Below are 23,110 nucleotides of genomic sequence, written 5' to 3' on the forward strand. Positions count from 1 at the left end.
GGAGAAGGAAGTAGTCCCAACTTGTAGTGGTGGGAGAGTGAACGGTTTGAAATGGTGCAGTTGTCTGGTTCCTTTAGCAGGGAGGGCTATGGCAAATCTCGAAGAGAGCTGTGTTCTCTTTTTTTGAATGGCGGAATGTGGCACCCAAATTACTACAACTCACTTAAAATTACTTTTGGCCCAAACAAACAAATCCTCAGGTTTCTGATTCTGACCACCATGTGACCTCTGAAGGCTTGCTTTTGCTGCCAGACGTTTTAGTGTGTCACCGACACCGTCGCATGCGCTTTCGCCATGGCACTTTGCAAAGAAGTTCCACTACTCTGCTGATAATTTATGGTCCTCTTCGTGGAAGCAAAGGTGCAGAAAGCTCTTTTTGTTTTTGTATTGGGAGGATGCTCCATCAGAAAATAATGTTTTTTTTTCACTTGTGGTAGATCTTGTTTACGTACCTCGAGTACCGCTTTCTGAAACGCGTGTACTGCTACTGTGTCATGCTCCAGACAGTCTGAAATAACGTCAAAACACCGCACAGAAATAGCTCCATGGGCACTCTGCTGTTCGGTGAAGTAGACAAACACAGGGTGCACTGTGGCCTGTGTGTTAACCCAGTGGTACCACTGAGGTTCACACTGAAATGTAATGCTGTGATTCTCTGCGAAATTCATTACCACAACTGCTTCTTAAGGATTTAGGCTTGACTTAATTTCCCAGAAGTACCTGGCTTGCTGCTTCCTAACAAAATGATGGGTCTTCAGGGAATTAGGCATGTCTGCAAACTTTTCACCAAATTATTCCGTTGTGAGAATAATGCTTTCGAGTGAGCAGAGAACTCCACTTATCCATTGCATAACAAGCATATTGCCTCTGCTCTAGACAATACGGGCGAAGCTTCGCTGAAGCAGAGGCACTGCGTAAATTTTACCTGGGCAAGATGTACACTTGCTGAGCATGCCATCTTCATTATTAATTTCACATACCGATGTAGCCAAGAGCCCTTTGGTTGTCTCTCTTAGGCCATGGCATAAAGCATTATTTTAAAGTTTTAGTGGCTCACACACACACACACACACACACACACACACACAGCGTGCGTGCCACTCCCACCTGCCAGGATACAGTGGCGAGGACGCAAGGAGGTGAATGCTGGGAACCCACACTTTAAATCGTATATCTTCTTCCATTCTTAATGCATCTATTTCGGGTTCATTAAAATTAGTCGCTTTTGTTTGCCTTGCAACGTGTCTTTTTTTTTCTGGTAAGCAATGGGTAGCCGAATAATCCTTCTAGAATTCCCTTATTGATGATTTTATTTCTTCACTAACTGAGCGGCCGTGTTTTTTATCTCGTGTACCTAAAATCCCATCACGAGATTTGATCTCCAAGGCTCCAGAAACTTGTCTTTCTGACGCGTTTTTCACGAGACCAAGACTGGGGGGCCAAAGTAAGGCACTGAAGTTTTTTTCTCACGGCTTTGTTTATGCGAAAACTTTTTTGAGGTGTTGCATCAAGGTCACGTAATCACTGAGAACAAGACCGAAGTCCTCATGCTAGTCACAGGCATATCATTGACCAAGTTCTCATAATGTAGATGTCCTTTTCGTAACATCTGGCCATGTTTCTTTTCTACGCTTCGCGTACAATTTTAGTCCACACTGTCCTTGTTCCTTTCTGCGACCACTATCTGCTTCTAAAAACTCTTCTTGCGCTTCAGTAGCTACACCTCCAGACGCGCCTTCGCTTCGTGAGGACAGCGCAGCGAGTTCTTGCTCAGAGCTCACATTCTTTCGGGCAGTATATAACTTGCGCCTGCATGCTTCACAAAGTCTATTTCACGCAACAAGGTCCAAAAAAGAATGGTCACCAGCAATGACCATTGCGCTGACTGTCGACTATCGACAGCTTCTTGTATGTTTAAAAAGTAGGTCCGAACACAACTTTGAAGCATTTTTCGAAGTATATCGGAGAATATGAAGTTTTTTGTGGTGTTCACAAGTTGTTGCACCTTCATGCAGACTTAGCTTGAAGCGCATGCAGCAAGAAAAGACGGTTATCTCTGTCGCTCAAACTGCAAACAGTTGTCAGTTGCCGCCGGCTACAGTAATGTGTCTTGTGGCATTTTTTTGGTCCGAAAATGCATGGTTGGAGTTCGTTTCCTGAAACAAAAATGTGTCTCTGCCTCGAGCAAACCACATTCGACCTCCCTTTCATGCTCCTGGTTCGCCCGAGTGGTTCAATTTTTATATAACATGCTAATCTGTAACCTACAATGCAAGCAAACGCAGGTGCCATAGCAAAATATGCATGCTCTCGATGAAGCATGTATTTTTCTGTATGATGCAGACACAAATAACACAGCAAAATGTGTTTCATGCACGCTATTTTGCTGAATTGTACAAGTAAAATTTACGAGTCAATTCCAGGAACATTTCTCTAAAAGCCAATGGTAGGGATTCGTGACGGCTTTGTTGATGAGTTTAGAGTTCGTCATCCATTCTGGAGTTGCGGCACCAAGTCCTGTTGGCTACTATAGCATATAGAGAATCTGTAAGCTCGAACTCTGCTTAGGATGATTGTAGAATTCGAACGAATACCTTCTCTGCCTTCTTCTGTTACTTTCAACTCACGAGATGCAGAATCGTCACTAGACTGACAAACGCGAAAACAGACGTGCAAGCAAAAAGAAAAAACAAGAAGATATTCATTTGACTCCCAGACGTTTTTTTTTTCCTCCAAAAACAAAAGCAGAGGGAAAACGTCGTGAAAATTTTAAACGAAGCTTACATACCTACTGCCGTCTGCTTTGCAGCAGACGACGAAAAAAGTAGCAGACGACGAAGAATGTAGCAGACGACCAGGAGACGCAGCTGCGCGCATGTAGTTAGTGCCGACCACGGCCGTTGGTTGTGAACTTCAAAAATTATTTGTTCGTTTTAAACACAATTAACAGATAAAAGGATTTCCACATCCTAAGAGAAGACTTTGGAGCATACAATCAATGATCTCATATATTTTTATCACGATGGCCTTCATGCCTAATATACAAGTAAATGTTACCAAAAAGCCACTTTTTCTCAACTTTGGAAGCATTTTTCTCAATAAACGTTCTTTCACAAATGTCGAAAGTATTTTTCACAGACACTATATTGACTGGTAAGAGTGAAAAAACAATTTCAGCTGGAACTATGCTGCTGTTTTTACGAAAAACGTCAGAACTTGCGTGTTTTCTAGCTTCATTGCTAAGGCTTTTTTGAGCGTGAACAATATGATATGGCTTTACTTGGTGACGTCACGTGAAACAACAACGACAGTGCAATGCTTCAAACCACATCGTGCGATTGTGCCCCGTTTCAAGGTTCAATGCGCACACATTATTCCCACCTTACTCTTGCGTGATCAGAAAATGTTTTGCACGAAAATACCATACTGAAATCACTCTCACGTACTTATCTTCTATCTCAATTTTTTCTTCTATAGAATCGCTGGTGGTCGAATTTTAGACTAGGACGTTTCAGTTGGAATTACCCCTGTGCATTCAGGCAGCAGTTTCCCATTGATGTTTATTCAGACACAAAGCTACAAATATATATACGGTTCTTTTTCACAGTAGATTTCGTTAGAATGTAGTGCGGTCTGTCTGCTAGTTCTCTTTCCTGGCGGCATTTGTGTATGTGTGTTTTGCATACCTCTAGGAGCACATGTTATCGAAGAAAAGCAAAACTTCTGCTCTCGCAGCTATGGAAATAATGCACATTTCGACGTCACACCATATGGATGAAACTTCATCGTACTACTAGTTGTTTCACGTGATTCATTCACGTGTAAACTCGACGGAACGTCATAGCCGATCACCGAAATTCGACGGCGCGCATCAACTTAAAACTAGTCAAGCGTAAGCGCATGTCCAGTGGCAACCATGTATTCACAATGTAGCTTCTTTCTTTGTTTGCTTTGTCACTGTCACATTTTCTTCCCTCCACTAGCCCCCGTCCTGGTGTCTGAAGGTATTGGTACTATAACAGCATCATGGCACGACTTGATGCGACTTACGTTGATGATCGCTCAGACACGACGACGTATACTGGCACGGTGTCACAATTTCTCGCTCATATGTAACAATGTCAGTAAGAAGTGATTGGGCCTGACATAGCAGGCCAATATTTCGGGAGTATTCCGAGAGAGAAAAATCTAAACGAGAGCACCGAACTTGAATGTATACAGCGGAGGAAGAGGGGTCGAGCGACCTCGTACCTCACCTTCAAGTAACATTAGTCATATATTTTCAACTGACGAGCCATCTGTCGAATAGCTGGGGACATCAGAACTTGAAATGTAGGCAGATGTGTCAGGTGGCTGGCGACGTGTAATTTCCAGAGTGCAATGTCCGGGGTGCGAAAGAGCCACCAAAGGCAAAACTGCGATCTCTTGCCTTACAGTTTCCTCACTCATTATGAAAATAGTTTCCTCATCGGTAAGGCCTGAAGCGAAATCTCTTGGCCTGTGAATATGCGGACGGGTAAGACAGGGGCTGAATCGTACCAGCTAGGCATTGCGGTGGAGCCTTTCTTCACTGAGAGGCAGTGCAAACACGGATATATTTGCACATGTATACATTCAGCGCCAGTAGTTCCTCGGGAGCAGGCAGTTCCAAGTCATGAGATCGCCGGTTCGAGCGCTTTGCGTGTGGATGTTGAAGGCAGCGCCGATTTTTGTGCCCACTTTGTGGCGTACTACTCAAGGACACCTCCGTCCATCACACTTAATCGTCAGGTCCCCTTGAATACTAGTCAGTGCTCGTTAGCAGTTACTTAAATCATCTTCAGCGATGTGTATATCCATCAAATGTGATTATGCGTAGTGAACAGGCGATCATATAGCCTCAACGGCTGCATAGACACGCGTGTGTGCAGGGCCACCCGGCAGTCCCCACAGATTCGTGTGCGCATTCGATCATCATTCTTCATGTCTGGTTAAGCAAAGCCATCCGCGAAAAACCTTCTTGTCACTTAGGAATCAAATAGACGCCGACGTATCTCACCTTACACGAATGGGCTCGGAGATTGCCGTCATCTGTCGCGCGTGGCCGAAGTTTTTCAAAGCGGAAGCGGCATTCTTCATTTGACTAGCGACAGTTTCCTAGCTGGAAGCTAGAGTTTTTTACTGTACAATCAAGCACAGCACCAATCCCTGACAGTGTATCTGTCATCCTCCTTCGCTCCAACAATGTAGCGCATGTCCTCATAAGATTGGAAAGTAAAGAAAATTTGTCAAGCTCATTTTCTGAGTGAAACGAACTGCTAGACTTTGACACGTAGTTTATGTACTTATGGTCAGTAAAAAAACAAATATTTCATGGCACAGTACATGAGCCGAATTTCTCTACAGAAGTGAAGCTCGGTAGGTTTAATAAGTTTCAACAGGCATCCCAGTGGTCTTCAATCAGCGCTGTTGTGCCGCTGCTATATTACGCCTGTACCATAGGGGGGGGGGGGGGGGGTGGCGCGTCGGGCAATGAAAGAACTAGAGGCGCTACATTGGCCCACCACTTTCCTCTTCCTGGAAGCACTGTTTGGGCTCCCAGAACCAGCGGAAGGCAGGTGTTTTCTTAAAAGTGTGGCAGCTTGGGCTAGTTGGTATGGCATGACGATAGTTATAGCGCAAGAACAAAACGACGACACAGAGACAAGAAGGAAGGCTTTCGTGTCCTTCTTGTCTCTGTGTCGTCGTTTTGTTCTCGCGCTATAACTATCGTCGTTTTCTTAGAGCCACGACTGACAATGGCGTGAAATGTTTCTCAAAATTTCTGAGGCACACAAATTCGCGCAACTTTTGTCCGATTTTCTGTGCGGTATTCTGCAAGGAGTGCGATAAATCTTGAATTTCCAACAGCATAAATCATAAACAGCATTTGCAGCAACACAAGAACGACGTTACGATGCCTGGAACGCCTCCGTGCGGTGGAACAACACATAACTCAACAAATCATCTACTGTGGCTCCACTACGTGCCATAATCGCCCCCTAAAAACATTTCGGCCTATGTGCTATAGGCGTAATAGCATATTGAGTCAATTACGCGCAATATTAACAGGACTAACGGGGACTTACTTTAAAGGTACACCTACTCGCCACTTCAAGTTATACGAAAATGTGGCGCATCCACACTTGGCTTCATTCATATTGATGGACTGGTAGAAGTCGTGAGGCGTCATGCATATTTTCCTTACATTCTTCAGGAGACCACTTCTTCAGAAGTGGTCTCCGCCGTGGTGGCCTAGTGGCTAAGATACTCGGCTGCTGACCCGCAGGCCACGGCATTGCATCCCGCCTGCGGCGGCTGCATTTTCGATGGAGGCGAAACCGCTGTAGACCTGTGTGCTCAGATTTGCTTGCCTGTTAAAACACCCCAGGTGCTCTAAATTTCGGGAGCCCTCCCCAACGGCATCTCTTCTAATCATAGAGCGGTTTTGAAACGTTGAACCGTACATATCAATCAATGAAATCTTAAAGCGGAGCTTCTTCTGGGTGAAACGTTTCGGCAGCAGCGCTGCCGTACGCAAAAAATGCTCCTATTTCACCGAAGGAAATCTTGAAGAAATGCGAAGGCGTTTCTCGCACCGAGAAAGGATACTGTTGCCGTCAGACATTCGCCTTTACCGACTTCTGCCATGACCTTGAGTGGTGACCAGCCAGCGAATGGTCGATTGTGAGGAACGAGTAGACGGAAGAGTGGGGCGCCAGCATGAGGGAAGGAAAACTGAGGAGAGGCACTCGCTATCCAAGCAGCTGAAAAAAGTGTGGTAGAAGTCACGTGCTTTTTCGCAATGGTTGCTGTGGCAATGTGGGCACGCCGCCGATGCCCCATCATGGCTCCGTCGTCGGCGAATTATACCTTTCATCGGCTTGTTGTCTGTGAATTTGCAATTTTAGGATATCGCTGTGTTCGCGGATGACGTAAGGTTTAAGAAGTTCATCCTACAGCGCGTGTATGTCGTCACGGTTGCGTGCGCAGCATTCAGCGTGCCATCATGAGGGGTTGTCGAAGCCCATGACAGCTTCTCCGAGAAGGCTTCGCGCCGCAACTTCGCTGTTTGCCCTCGACACCGTGCTGTTGCACTCCTCCGCGATGAAAGGATACATTTGCGATGTCAGAACGACACTTTCGGCAGCTCTTATTGTTGGAGACAGTGGTGACCCGTTTCCGTGCAGGACGGTGACGATTAGAATGCATTGACCCAGTGCTCTCACTGAAGGCTGCATCATCAAGAGTAGAAACGACGTGCCTAATCCAATTGTGTTTGACACAAGAAGGCGGTTGGCGATGCTGCTTGGCGTGTTCAGATTCCATTGCGTTTTGTGCGATGTAGTTTTATATGGGCCGAAATTCTCTTCAAAGCGGTCGCACCTGAAAAACCGCCCCTCCCCACTGTAACTTGACTGAAGTGCCGCCACGTTGGTGAAATTGTATGAAACTATGTGGTGCGATTGTTATGACGCACAGGCCAATGCTGATGGCATTCTTAAATAATGTCACACACCCTTAACTCACCGGTTCACCTGAAAAAAAAGTCCATGGTGATTACCCTGCCGAGTTGCTTGCACTGTTTCTTTCTTACATTCAGCTCGATAGGCTTGAAGCACGTAACTGAAAGTTTATTTGAGATGCTCAAAAGCAACGCTTGCCCTCCATTAAGCTTTGTTTTATTTCCTGTAAACTCACCTGGGCAATATACCAACGTATATAACCATGCAGTCAATTTACATGTCGCTCCAATATCGATTGGGCACTTAAATCTGCAGCGCGTGAGTCTTTGCGGTCTCTCGCGGCAGTAGGAATGGCATTCTCGTGAAGGCGAACTGCCACTGGCACCGCACGATTGAAGTGCTAAGGTAGGAAGTGTTCTGAGCACACAAAAGGCCATTTCGTCGGTTCCAAGTCGCGTTGGCTGAGTCTAATGGCCTCGATTCATAGCCTCCTTCGACGGGGGTCTTTGGGAAACCTGCATAAAAGCAACTATAAATGTACGCGAATTCACTGACATTATTGACACATGGACAAATAGTCGTGAATAAATTGAACCACAGTGATATCACGACGCGGACAAAGCGAACGAAAGAAGAAACGCCGGTGCTAGCTGTGCCGTGTCGTCAGCGTCGTGGTTTATTGCGCTGCGTTTCATTGCGTTCAAGAACTATCACCAAGAGCCATAAATAAATCTCAGAAACAAAACGCTCAGGCATGCAGTATCGCGCATTATGTTCTGCGAGAATACTCTCCATCATACCGTACGTCGAGCATAAATAATATTCAATACACTCACCTGTGGAAGCTGACGCCTAGTTCCCGTTTTATCGAGGGCATCGCAGCTTCTTAGCCCACGCAATGAGATGTATCGCTTTCCGGATCGGTCAGCTGGTGATGTCCCTGCGCTTTGGCCAGCGCGACGCGATATCGTCTCCTAGCAACCGGATGAGCGTGCCTACAAATGCGAGAAGGAGCGCTCCTACTTCCTGCTTCACAAAAAGTGACGTCACGGCCTTTCCTCAGTTTTTCCTTCCTCCATGGGCACCAGCGTTTTTGGCTCGGCATTGACGTTTTACAGCGGCGTCTCGAGCACACATTTCCGATGATTTCCGGATGCCCAGCCAGCGAAAGGTCGAGAGTGAGGTGCGAGCGGACGGGAAAGTGGGGCGCATGGAGGAGAGAGAGCGAAAGGCGAGGGGGAACGGCTAAGCACTCTACCTACTCTCTCCTACACTCTCTCGCACCACGTGCGCCAGTTGCTAGGGGCGAGAATAAGCGCGCACCCTCCAGTTGTTTTTATGGGAGAGTGAGTGAGAGCGGAGAGCTAACACCTGCCAGCGCGAGGACACCGCCGCGGACAATGCCGGATGCCTCACGTAGCCCGACTAAAAAATGCATTTGCATTTAAATACGCAGCGCCACAAAGAATTCATTAATGCAGCCCTCGAACGTGCGCCGGTCGCATCCGTGAGCGCCGTTTTTCAACGAGTAATGCTCGCTCGATTCTGTGCTTGCAGTCGATTCAGCCGTTTACGTGATTTTTTATGCAGATCGCTTGTCATTTGACGAACACGCATTTCATTGCTGCCTGGTTATCATCACGGGACCTCACGTTCGGGTGCCGGCGCGGGAAAGTGGGTCATTCGGCATGCACGATGTCAACTTCGTGAGTGCGCATGTACGCACTTGGCATTGCGTACGGGCGCGCCTAAGCAGGTGGCTGCGGGCCTTCGCAACGATCCGCAGCTACTCAGGGTCGTTTCGCGTCCAGAGTCAAAAGAAAATGGCTCAATGAATGAATAAATAAATGAATAAATGAATAAATAAATAAATAAATAAATAAATAAAAGAAAGAAAGAAATGTGCGTTAAGGACACACACATGCCAAGGTTCGCTTCTCATAATTCTAAATATAGTGGGGGTTCTCATTTATTTCTTTAGCACCCATATGTTTTCTAGTTTCTTGATTACGATGGAGCGTTTGACTCTTTGCCAAACGCTTGAACATAAGCTGCTATGCGGGCCCCGACGTATTAGCTTCACGAAAGATAGCTGCGTGTGTGACGCTGCTGTATGTGGTTATTGAAAACAGAGTGAACGGCTGTGCCATGACATGCATGTCTACATCATTTCACTCGCAGATATGTGACATCAGCCCGGCGAACATCGAGTGCCACCGCTATTCAGTGATGACCAGGCGCTGGGAAGGAGGACTGAATGAAGACCTCACCGACATCTATTTCTTCGAAGTCGAGGAAACCGTCTCCAGGAAGGTGAGAACAAATTCACTGCATGTAGTTCGCGTCATTTAGTGTAAGATCCCGAGGAATCACCCCCCTCCCTTTTTTGTGAGATTTCAAGTATGCAGCGTCTTCTCCCTTTCTAGCATTTCCACTGTTTCGTTGTTTTCAATCACCCGGTGGGGGCAAATTGAAATAGGAAGTGCTTGTCTATTCCATAAAACATTTCATCACAAGCACGTTTGAGCATTCTTTACTCTTTGTGGTTCCTCCGCCATCTTGAGTTTTGATTCATGGCCGATCAAGAGCCGCCTTCCAACTCTTGCCAAAGTATTCTTGCCCCCCCCCCTTCCGATGGGGGCTTCCTTGGGATTTTACTGTAGTGTTACTTTTAGCAAGATTGCGAATGGACTTTCGCCCCTAAAAGTTTGCTTGGCATGCTTCGTATGAACACAGAGTGCAGCTTATGTCGTGAAAGAAATTGTTAAAGAAGCATTTAATTGTAACCAGCTCAAGGCAACGGCATGACAGCAGGTGGCACGCAGTGATCGGCCTGTGAGATGCTGTAGTATTTTGCTGCAGCAGCTGTCGCAAAGTTATCGCATATACGCGCCACATTCTCACGCAATACTCGACCAAGAACGTCACTGAGAAACAGCTTTCTAGGTTTCGGCGTGGCCGCTGGATAACTTTGACAGTAGTCCGAACTGAAGGTAAAAGTAGCCAAAGTGGCCATGCCACCTAATTTTACCGGCAAATTAGTACCAACATGAAGAGAAGTGTTATTATAAGAAGAGATGGTATTATTGATCAGTAAAAATAATATCCCTTAAAATTAAGAAGCCATAAAACAAGAGTACAGTTTTTCCATCGTGCTTGATCTTCAAGGCACAACTAAGTTGCAAATAAAAAAATAAATCATATTAAAATGAGTGCTTCATAAATTTAGCTTACGATATACGGCGCATTTTTGTAACATTCCAGCCAACACGTTAGCACGAACATTAAATGTAAAATCATTTTTATTTGAAGCCGTAGACCAAATTTCATTTGACCAGCTTTAGGTAATAACATGTGGTTTAAAATAAACAGCCCAGCTTGATTTTCTTGAGAATCGTTGTTGATAAAAAGCTCACACAAGAACGTGTACAACGCAGCAGATTTATGAACTTACGCGCAGCATCAGCACAAATGGCGAACAGCGTCAGCTGCGTACTAGTTACACGTTTCGCCAATACGAACGTTTGAAACTTCGCCCATGGACTCCGAGATCTGTTTTCTGGCGTGCAATTTCGAAGGTCATGCTTCGTCTCTTCATGTTTGCAGGCGCGCCATGGTGCATTATGGTGAGCACGCGTGTGCGCATGGGCTGATATGGCAGAAAAGCTTGAAATAATTTGTTTTATCTTTTTATATTACAAACAGAGGATAGTTCATGCACAATATTATAAATTAAAACTAACCAGAAAGCAACCATGGCACCGAACTGAAACTTTTGTCGCCAGACAGGGTCGTAATGTAGCGCATTGGGCCCAATGTAGCACACGCTATCATCTAAAGCTTCTAGCGTTATGCTTGTGGACGCTAGCTTCAGCGCTCCTACGCTCCCTGGCCACGGCTTCCGAGTATTTTTTTGTTCTGAGTTGTCAGATGAAGTCTGCTCACGTCTAAAGACAAGCTTCAGAAGTGACGCTAGCACTGAACAGCATACGATACGGTGCAACCGTTTCGTGTTAATTGCACCATGGTCCGAGGAAGTTTCAGCTGCGCACATTGTTCGATTGGTACCATAACATAGTAGATTGTTTTAGTGGCTAGAACTGATTCTGCAGATTAAGATAACGACGTTCTCACTAAAGCAGGGTGGTATTTTTGTATATAATAAGCCGGCACTGCTAAAGGACCTTCCTGATGAGCTAAGCGGCGGCGAATGAAAGCGTGGGATGGACAGAAAGAAGTCTCTCAGGAATCCTTTCGATGCGACTGCACTATTCTGAGCGTTCTCTTGGCCATGGAGTTCAGGAATCACAATGCCTTAGAGCGACTCTTAATATGAATGCCGATACGGCGAAACCCTCAGTGCGACGTAGCATTGAGGGGTGGCAAACGCAACATATGGACCCCCTAATGGTGGGTGATAACCCCGCATGTCACGCGACAGAGAACACGTTCGAGGGACGCTGAAGTGGCACCTAAGTCTGAGTACTAATGTTAATCATCATAGAGTTGAACTTCCCAAAACAAGGATATGGTTATGAGATATGCGGTAGCGAAGGGCTCCAGGAGATCGGACCACATGCGGTTCTCTGACGTGCACCCAAGCGTACGGACCTCAGTAATTTTCGCCTCCATCGAGAATGTGGCTACTATGACCGGGATTTGATCCCGCGACCTGCGGGTCAGCAGCGGAGCACCATGGCCCACCACGGCGTCCAGGTCAATCTGAGTACTGCGTCGTGCTAGTGCGAACGTCTGCGCCATTCCAGCATCATCAGAAGGTGCAAGAAAATCATGAACCAGAACTGCAGCTTTCCAGCACCTCTGGAGGCGTCGTGATTCACTGCTGCACAGCTAAAACAATTGTGCACATTATCGTAAACTAGTTCAGGTGGTGCATATGAACTGAAAGGTTTCTACTTCCAATTACGACGGTGGTATAATCGCACTTGACAGGTGTGGTTGCACCACCGAGCTTTCTATTTGAGTTCTAGAATCAAATGCAACATCGTTTTTATTGGCGAGGTCCATTGCGGGCCAAGGCAGCGTCGCGAAGAACACTGTTGAGCCAACAAAAAAGTTTGGGTTTCGTCCACCACATTAATACTTTCCCGGCAGGTTTATTACGCTGTTGTTTCGTTTGCTGGCTAGAAATCGTCCCGTTCGCTGGCGAAGGATAGAGCGCTGCACTGCAGTGAAAGCTCAGCTACATCGAGAATTTCTTGCTGACCACCGCTATACACAAAAATTAAAGTTTCTTTAATTGATTCATTATCACACCTAGAAGATTTACCTAGGCAGACCTCATCACACTTCAAGGCATCCTGATCACACTTACAAAATCCTGGGATGTCCAGCTGTAGTGAACATCTATGCCAACTCATTATTATTTAGAACAGTTAAGCAGAGCAGCGGGCTAACCGAAAAGCAAGCACATTGTAGAAACGAAGGTGTATTATTTTTGATGCTGTAACACCCTGTCATAACGGAAACGAAGATGTATTTATGTGTGAATCAAGTTGTACTAAATGTGCGACCGAAGACTGTTGTAAAAACCCCTGCGGTAACACCTTTGGACATTGCGGGCTATCTTATGAATAAAGAAAGCACAAAAAAATGGGTGGCATCGCTGAGCGATGAATCGAGTATGTGTAGCGCCTCTCCACGTGCAGTGAGTATAGCTACGTAGAAATGCTATAGAGAGAAATGTTGTTGCTTTCACGGATATCGTTTGAGTTCTATTAAGTGTACGTACGAATATGCGCACTCCCATTGGTAGTCATGGTCTGGACAGACAAATAGCGCCCCACTTTGGTAAAAATTGGGACGCTGATAATTCATTGAGGCTCTATACAAGGCATGCTACTGACAGTCCGAACTCTACTTTTGTGAGTAGACTAGAGACACGCTGCCGTGTACTTGCTGCATCTTTTACAGCTGCAGGTTCTTCCGCTCACTTTATTCCAAGTGCCAGCTAAAATGATCCTTACGCCGTTCGAATAGTCTCAGCACCAAGCTATTTATTCGATGTGCAAAACATTTTCTCCAAGCGCCAACATATTTAGTTCAAGCGCCAACTCAATCAGGCCACATGCCAGTAAGTTAATTAAAGTGCCACCATGTTCAATTCATTTGCCAAAGGCTTTATTTCAAGTGCCAGTCAGTTTATTTCATGCACAAAGAAACACATTGTTTGCCAGTTTATGTAGTTTAAGTGTCGGAATAGTGTGACATGAAGCGATTGGAAAAACTTTTCACTCACCTATACATACTAGCGCTTATAAAATGAGGTGCAGTGCTATCCCCCCCAACCTTGTGGTGTCACAGATTAAAATAAAAAAAACAGTGCATATTGTTTACATTTACGGGTACTAAATGTATTCGCTTATGTAGTCCATGTTAGTCTATGCTTCATCGCTAATGCATTATTTCGGCCAATCATCTACACCATCGCATATGGAAGACACCCATGTCGTCTGCTCAGCAGATGGCTCTGGGCTAATTATTTGCAGAGGCGTTCGCAGTCGTCTGCTGAGCATGGTGAGATCGATGGCGACTAACGGGTGGCATTCATGCGTTCATGGAATCAGAAATAACCATTTAAAAACTAACCTTGCATTTACTTGGGTTAATGTCCAATTTAGTTTTTTTATATATAAAATTGTCACAGAGATCCTCGTGCTTTCATGTAACAGACGACGTTAGTGCTGCTGAAGCGTGTTTGCTTGAAACACGCGCGCTTCCGGTAGAGAACATTTGCAGACGACAAGAGAGCTGTGCTTGAAGTCATGGCTGCACGCAAACGAGGGCCACACTTTAAGGACCCAGTCAAACCACGTCAAGCAAACAGCAGAGCATCGGTGGTCAACAGGGCTATATACGATTGTAGACGTCTAGAGGTGTGGTCGAGGCCTAAAGGAACTGGCCGACGCCCTATAGGAATCAACCCTAAAACAGCAAGGTCACTTGCCACTGCCGCCTGAGAATCATCAAAGCACAGTGGTAGTTCAAAAATCAAGCTTGTAGAGGACGTCCTGAGTATTTTGAGGCAAATTGTTGACGAAAACTGCACATTTTCATTACAGCAAGTAAAGGAGGCCCTGGAGGAAGAAATGCCAGGTGTAACAATAAATAAAAGCACATTCGATCCCTTGCTGAATTCCCACAGTTACTTGGTGAAGCAGGTGACGCCGACGCCCAGAGACCACAGCCGTGACGATGTCAAGCACAGCCGCAAGCTTTACAGTCAATGGATGCACTCTGATGGACCGCGTGTTTGTCGCTTCTATTTGGACGAGACAAACTACAATATCAAGGAAATTCGGCAGGGCAGCTAAAGGGCAACCAGCTGTGCCCATTACCACGACGACGGAGGGAGCGTACTTGAACATTATTACATGCATGTCCGCAAATGAAGTTATTCTCTGTACTGTGGTGGACGTAGTTCATTATTATGTTACCGATGATTTCGTCAGCGATGTTTGGGCCCGCGTGGAACCTAATGAGTCAAACGGAGAAGCTGTATCCATTTTTGATGGCGCAACTCCTTACGAACAAGCAGAGCAGGCGACTTTGGCTAACACATAGCACTCTATCAAGCACCTACGAGCGTACAGTTCCTTCCTTAAACCCATAGAAGAAGCTTCCTCGAAATTCAAGCCATGGCACTCGTGAAGGCCTACTTGAGTTACCTTTGTGATTTAGTATTGGCGACAACCACAAGGCATACCAGAAAAAATTAGGGGACTCTAAAGCTTTTCGCCTTTAGGAGTTGAACGCGATAGCGATATATTGTTCCTAGTGCGCGCATCAAACACTTATTGCATAAAACTTCTCCAAACTTGCTATGCACCCACTTAGTGGCATTCAGGAAATAGGTGCAGTAGCCTGTGGGCATTTTGTCGTGGGGTACCAGCTTTCAACCGCGGAGCCATTATATTAATCACATACTCTGACGCGCGTGCAACAGGCGCTTGTACCACGCGTTATTACTGCAATATTTCATATTGCATTGTGAAACATGTATACAGAACGCGTGTGTTTGTGAAGCAAATGTCACCTTCACTGAATTTTCAAGCAGAGGAAGTTATTTTCAATGTATTCACGAGCAGACACTTAGCTATGTGGTAGAACATCGATTTGCCACGCGAACAACCCGGCTTCGATCGGGTCCCAACAACCCTGGCTCAGTACCCACTGTGGTCCTAGTTTTTTCATCATTTATTTATTTTGTTCTTGATTATTCAGTCACGCATAAGATGATGATTTTTCGCTCACAACCCAAGACGCCGACGCCGACACCGTTCTTTCTGCTATCGCGTTAAGAGGAGCAAAGGCGTTACTTGCTGCTGGATGCAGCATGACTTTTGACGGCCACAATTTCTCTCACGTGTCTGCGTACCTTCATCCAGCGTTGCATAAAGTTCACTCGTGGACTTCCGTCTTCATGCAATTTTCACAAATACTTACACTGACCTGGGCTTACTTTGCATTCCTCGAATAAGTGTGTGAAATTATGTAGTGGTCGCAGTGAATCCGCAAGCTTCCAATGTGCGATAAGAGACACAATGCCGCGTGAAAAAAAAAAGGGCCCCGTATCTGCATATAATCTGCAAATGTCGTTGAGAGACGATAGTCTTGCGTGTGGAGAGAGTGAACAAAACATTTATGAAATGTTCTGCTCATGAAAACTGGTGAATGGTATTCTGGAGGTGCTGCGTTACAGTGCCTAGAGCGTGAAGCAGACGCGAACGAGCGCATCAAGTCACGTCACACGTGAGACATGACCACCGTCTGGCAGTTTGTTTTTTTCAAGAACAAAGCACGTGGCTCTGAGACGGGTGTGCGCACCCACCTCAGAGGTGATAAGGTGTAGAACGCAAGACGACGGGTAGGTGCCACCACCGTCTCATTTTAGCAAAGCGTTGGAAACACTCGCCTTTCCGTGCAAGCGTTGGATGGTCAGAGCAGCGTGATAAGCGCTACGGTCCTTAAAATTACTTATGTATGCCTTTTCTAGTAAAGGCGCACATGCGGAATATATACGACTTGTTATGGTGCCCCAGACACGCGCAATAATTGTTTTTTCATCGACAATTGCACAAGTATGAACGCTGAATCTTGGGCAACATAGGTGGACGCTGCGGATGGGGTCGACCGTTTCAAATACTCGATGCTGTTAGGAGTGGACAAACAGACAAAAGTACAGACAGACAAACAGACCAAAATTTTTGCGTCAAAGGTCACCAAGAAAGACTATCATCTTTAAAATACGTACAGACAACAGAGAGCTAGGCTCAAGAAGGACTATTGCGCGTCCTTATCATTTCGTTTCCGCAGTGCTCGCTACCGCTTCAGCATGGGGGCGGGCCTGAATGCCAGAAGGCGGGGATGTAGCGAGGGCTGCCCGCCGAGAAGAGGACAACACGTCGAGTTGATGTGTGGCCGCGTCACCATGACCCTCCCTTCGCGGGGCTATAGGACGTATCGTCCACTGGTCTCTCTCTTCTCCGGTGTTCGTTTCATCGCGCTGCATTTAGTATGACGCTAAACTACCAAACTAAACGAGCCATCAGTACTGTTCGTATCATCCGAGACACATAATCTTCTTTTATCAAAAAAAGCAACAGCTAACAATAACGCAACCTGTAGCTTCCATTGTCAACGTCAGGATCCTCAGTTTAAGTTTTATGTGCGCTACAGGGCGAAAACGCCTTCGAATTATTTCTAAGTTGCTCTGCCCTGTGAGGGCCACCTAATTTTTTTTATTCTGTAGCTGCCATTGACTCGTCGCTGCCCCCGGCCAGGTTTTCTATATCTTCGTATGCATCCCGGCACTCCAATAAGCATAATATCATCTTTGCAATACATGACCTGTCCCGGTAATTTATAGTGTGATCCAAAGCCAAATCAAACGGTGACCTTTAGTTGCGAACATTGTATCTCACTGCGCGCAAGAATATTCGTTAACATGCTCCTACTTTTTCCTTTGTTTCCATGAAATTATTATGTCCTAGCCAAGCACTCATCTGCAAACTTGTACTTAGCTAAGGATGATCGCTCTAAAAACGGCTTGAGCTAACAATGATACCAATTTTTTTTTCACAAATACTAGCGGCGAATATAAATAATATTGATTTCTTATACTTTCTGGCTATTCATTGTTTTTTATATTGTAAAAACTGCGTTTGAATAGTGCTGTGCCATCTTTACGCCACGTATTCTGCTTTCTGTGCATGGAATAAACTGACTCAAAGCTGTTGGCAATTCGAAGAACAAAGTGGCCATACTCACTCGCACGTGGCCTGATTGAGTTGGCGCTTGGGTCAAGTGTTTTACACATGGATTAAATACATTGGCCCTAAGATTATTGTAATGGCGTGTGTATTATTTAAGCTGGCACTTGGATGAAAGTGGGCGAGAAGATCTGTAGTGTTCAGGAATACATGATTTGTTGTTCACTAAACGAATTTCCTTCTTAGCTGCCTTTCTGTCTTCAATCACTCGTGCCGACCATTAATCGAGGGATGATTATAGCCAACGGTGAATAAACTACAGAAACATCCCGCTCGCTTCAGCTGGCTCCTGTAAGGAGGCAGTCAATCAAGAAGGGTGTAAGGCAGGGGGACACAATCTCCCCAATGCTATTTACCAGGTGCTTACAGGAGGTTTTCAGAAGCCTAGAATGGGAACAGTTAGCGATAAGAGTTAATGGAGAATACCTTAGTAACCTGCGCTTTGCCGGTGAAGTTGCATTGCTGAGTAACTCGGGGACGAATTGCAACTCATGATTACGGAGTTAGACAAGGAGAGCAGAAAGGTGGGTCTTTGCAGTTAAGCTGCAGAAAACGAAAGTAATGTACAACAACCTCGGAAAGAAGCAGCGCTTCGAGATAGGTAATAGTGCACTTGAAGTTGTAAAAGACTATGTCTACTTAGGGCAGGTAATAACCGCAGAGCCGAACCACGGGATTGAAGTAACTAGAAGAATAAGAATGGGGTGGAGCACATTCAGCAAGCACTCTCAAATTATGACAGGTAGATTGCCACTATCCCTCAAGAGGAAGGTATATAACAGCTGTATCTTGCCGGTACTTAGCTACGGAGCAGAAACCCGGAGACTTACACAGAGGGTTCAGCTTAAATTGAGGACGACGCAGCGAGCAATGGAAAGAAAAATGGTAGGTGTAACCTTAAGAGACAAGAAGAGAGCAGAGTGGATAGGGGACAAACGGGGGTTAAGGATGTCATAATTGAAATAAAGAAGAAATGGACATGGGCCGGGCATGTAGCGCGTAGACAGGATAACCGCTGGTCATTAAGGGTAACTAATTGGATTCCCAGAGAAGGGAAGCGGGTTAGGGGGAGACAGAAGGTTAGGTGGGCAGATGAGATTAAGAAGTTTGCGGGTATAAATTGGCAGCAGGAAGCACAGGACCGGGTTAACTGGCGGAACATGGGAGAGGCCTTTGTCCTGCAGTAGACGTAGTCAGGCTGATGATGATGATGATGATGATGATATATTATTATTATTATTATTATTATTATGAAGAAAGAGATCGTGTGCGGCACTATGCACCGACTATCGGCTGGGCCACTTATACAACGCACGCTTATCTATTCTGGTTTGGTCACCGCAGCAAGCCACTCAAGTAAACAACGTGCATTCAGCAGTAACAGGTTAGTCTATCTGATATATAAAGAAAATGTAGAACATGTCCTATAGGACCGCAAACGGTGGCACAACAGCTAGTTTCTACTCAGTTGTACCCGCCCACGAAAGTTTACCCACAATGGGCTCCACTGCAAGTTCGAATTTCTGCTTTGTTAGTGCATAGCGCCTGTAACCTATCAGTTAGCTGTGTAGGTCACAAGGACTACAACATGCTGGAACATCTATTTGCAAACTATGTTCTCAGACAAAGCTGCTTTCTAAGAAATTTCGCATACCAAAAGATTTGGAAGGGGAAAAGGGGGCTACATGCGAACCACGAAATACTCTACCTTCATGACGACTTTCGTGCATCCTCGCAATCAGCGTCATCCTGAATGCGATAGTGCGGAGACGCCTTTCACTCAACTGTCAAGAAAAGCTGAATGCACTCGGTACAGAATGTTTTTTTTTCTCTCTTTTAGGATATATATAAATGCGCACCTTTCGGAGTTCAGCAGTATATATAGCTTTGAAGCAGTAGCAGTAATATCATTACTGACATTCGAGTATTATAGTTTGAAATGAAAAAGAAAATGTATTTCATTAGGACATGCCGTGAACATACTATGTGAAATTGAATTTCGCGACCCTTATGCTGGCAATCACCATCGACAGTAAGCCCGATTAATTAATTGATTGATTGATTGATTGATTGATTGATATGTGGGGTTTAACGTCCCAAAACCACCATCAGATGATGAGAGACGCCATAGTGGAGGGCTCCGGAAATTTCGACCACTTGTGGTTCTTTAACGTGCACCGAATCTGAGCACACGGGCCTACAACATTTCCGCCTCCATCGGAAATGCAGCTGCCGCCGCAGAGATTTGATCCCGCGACCTGCGGGTCAACAGCCGAGTACCTTAGCCACTAGACCACCGTGACGGGGCCGACTGTAAGCCCTTTCTGTGGTTCAGCTTCGTTTCAGCGCAAACTTTATGGATAACTTCCTTGCTTGCTATCCGTATAGCTTCAAACATATCTCTGATCTTTCTAAGCAAGAGATACAAAAGATTTTTTTGTCTTGGTGTTTTTCAACTTGAGTCGAGTGGCGTTGTTGCTCCAGTATAGTCTGAATGATAGATAACGATAACAAATCAAAGTAATTTATGAGTTTATACCGGTCATTGTTAAGTTTGTCACTGCATATGCACAGCGTATTGTTCAGCTGGTGATTTATATTATTGCGCTAATTATTTGCATTTCGCAATTTTTTCACTTTCCTCCACAGGCCCGGCTAATGGCTGAGCAGCTGAAGAAGGCCCAAATTCAGACGATCGCAATCATCGTCGAACATTACGAATATGATCCGAACGAAACCGTTATGGCGTTTTCCCCTGATAAGCAGAAGGATGTTCCGTGCGCCGTGACCCCGTTTGGCATCACTAACCGCACGAAGGCTCAACTCAAGAAAGTCATCTAGTTTTCTACAACATCAACGCGGCGTTGTACTTTTTAATGACAGCACGAAGCGCCTTCGACGCTGCGGACCTAATCCATCGTCGAGGCTGTTACTGTGCAGCGCTGCACGGTGGATTTGCTGTATTTTTCTTTCACCACGGCTTGGAGGTGCCTGCAGGGTTTGCTCGCAGGTTTTTTACAGCCCTCATTCATGGATATTTTGTTTAGACATTAGTAATCGTATTTTTTGCCTCCACTTGCTTCTCATTGTATTACTGGAACATATTTATATTTATTGCGCTGTTTTGCCTCGGCTGCTGAAAATGATTTCATTGCGTGATTTGATCAATACTTAAAAACTTTAGATGTGCTAAATATTTGAGCGCTACGGCTCATTATTCATAAAGCTCACCATTCCAATCAACACCGCATCTACATTTCGCGACAAAAGTCTGTTGGTTGCCGTTCACCATATAAGCACTCTGTGCATGTGAGTACTGAGTGCTCCTAAGCTCTACATCAACACACTCAACACAATCTATCATTAAAGCATTATTTTTGGTGCCTTGTATTCGTATTGTGAGACAGCTTTCCCAGGCTTTTGCAATAGCCTTGATGGCAACGCGTGTAGCACGGTGCTTAAACTACAGCGACTCTCCTTGATGACTATTATGTGCAGTAATAAATTTTAAAAAACCCTGGACAGTCATCACGAGGCTATCAAATGCAGTCCACTGAGCCTTTTCACTGTACGTGAGAAGACTCTGCAGACTACTTGGCTTAAGTTTGTTTAGCGTGTATTACAGAAAGTTTTAAACGCTCCCGCTAGTCCGCTTTGCAGGTCGCCGTCGCAGAATTATTGAACAGCATAGTGTCAGGTCCTCAAAGCGACTTGGGTATACGTATGCCCCTGCGTTCATTCGTATTGTATACAGAACAACGCAAGAGCGATCATACGCAAGCGGCCTGGGGTTCGGGACTAAAGCTATATTGGAGATCTTCAGCGTCGGGCCCCGAAGCGGCCCTCATACAGAAGATCTTGCGCTCTTTTGTATACTCTCTCCATAGGAATGGCTGGTGAACCAGTGAAGGGTTGCTTATAAGAATGCAATAGCTTGGGGACATCACAGCAGCGGGTTGCCGGCGCTGAAGCTCTCACGCAAGTCAGTGCTTGCTTTCTTGACAAAGACTTTGCTATTCAAGGAACGTCTGCAGCGTAATTTGTCTCATAAACAAGGAAAGTTTTTGTTTCTTTATTGCAAGTCATCAGATGGTAGCCCCTATTATTGCCGGTAATCTTTACAGGCCACTTCGATATAGTTAAATTTATGCTTATGATGTCGATGTAAATATTCAACAAACGCGGTATGCGCTGCATGTAAAACTATACTTTCTGGTTTTTGAGTTGGATTAGGGCTTTTAAACGTGAAAAATATCGCTTTAAAAAACGAAGGCGCATCGCACACCTAACGTATTTTCCTAAACACGTCACTCTTGTCAAATATAATTTATTTCAAGTGTTATCTTCCAGTAGGCATATTTCCAGAGGTTATTCTAGTTAACTTCAATCGAACAAGATTCACATCTAATCCGTACTATGAAAAACGATGTGGTTTTGCATCATTATCGACTTGGAACATCCTTCCTCCCAACGTTAGTCTCCACCGTTAGCTCTTGAATATAAAACATACATTATATTATTGGTAACTTGGAAGCCTTAACTGCCTGATATTACTCTCACTTATTCTTTTTTCCTGTACGCTCTTACGGCCTCACCAGCTCATCTTTTTTTTTTTCTTTCATCGTCCATTATTAATTTCGTCGATAGTTTTTGTGTTTGTTGTATAATTTTTAGCAGTGTTCTTATTGTACCTGTTTTGTTTAATTTCAACAATTACACTTTTTGTTACAGCTTACTTCTATACCTCCTTCCGCTTTTTTGGCATATATTGTTATATTCCAATGGTACCTATAACACAAACTTGCTGAGAGCAGGTCCCCCTTCAGCCAAGTGCTCTCGTACTTTCTTCTGTCTACCTATGTAAGCATGTATGTTTTTTTATTAATGTAAATAAACTGAAAGAAACTGAATTTTACGTTATCCGTACCGCCAAAACTTCGCTTCATGGTCGGACTGTAATCGTAAGGCTCTAATAAAAGCTTCAGTGCCTACCTAGCCAGAGCGGGAGTAGTCCTACCCCTACACAATCCTTAGTTGGGCCTTTTGCAGTGGCGTAGCAAGGAGATGGCACACAATGTACGTACCCCGTCCTCCCCCCCCCCCCTTTTTTTACCATGGCATACTGAACGCAATATGACACTCGGCATATGCGTGCCCGCGATCCCCACTTCGGACAGAACTGTCCACCCCCCCCCCCCCCCCAACTCCCTAAAAAAGTTCCTGACTAGGCCCTCGGCCTGTTGATATACAGCTGCCGAAAGCTTACGCGAACGGCGATTTTTTTCTGCAGTCGCCTTACCAGTGAATTAAGATTTTAAAACAAAAAGGGGGGTG

The 23,110-nt window shown here is 45.2% G+C and overlaps 1 protein-coding gene across 1 annotated transcript in view; it reads left to right on the forward strand.

Moving 5' to 3' along the window:
• The window catches only part of LOC142768250 (uncharacterized), an 89,267-nt gene extending 66,628 nt beyond the window's left edge, over positions 1-22,639 (forward strand). The window contains exons 5-6 of the mRNA XM_075870204.1: positions 9,666-9,797; positions 20,426-22,639. Of these exons, the coding sequence (XP_075726319.1) occupies positions 9,666-9,797; positions 20,426-20,617 (324 nt within the window). The 3' untranslated portion in view covers positions 20,618-22,639. The remainder of the gene's footprint in view (positions 1-9,665; positions 9,798-20,425) is intronic.
• Positions 22,640-23,110: the final 471 nt, after the last annotated feature.

The sequence above is a fragment of the Rhipicephalus microplus genome, chromosome 1, assembly GCF_043290135.1.
Source record: "Rhipicephalus microplus isolate Deutch F79 chromosome 1, USDA_Rmic, whole genome shotgun sequence".
In the NCBI taxonomy this organism is placed as follows: Eukaryota; Metazoa; Arthropoda; class Arachnida; order Ixodida; family Ixodidae; genus Rhipicephalus; species Rhipicephalus microplus.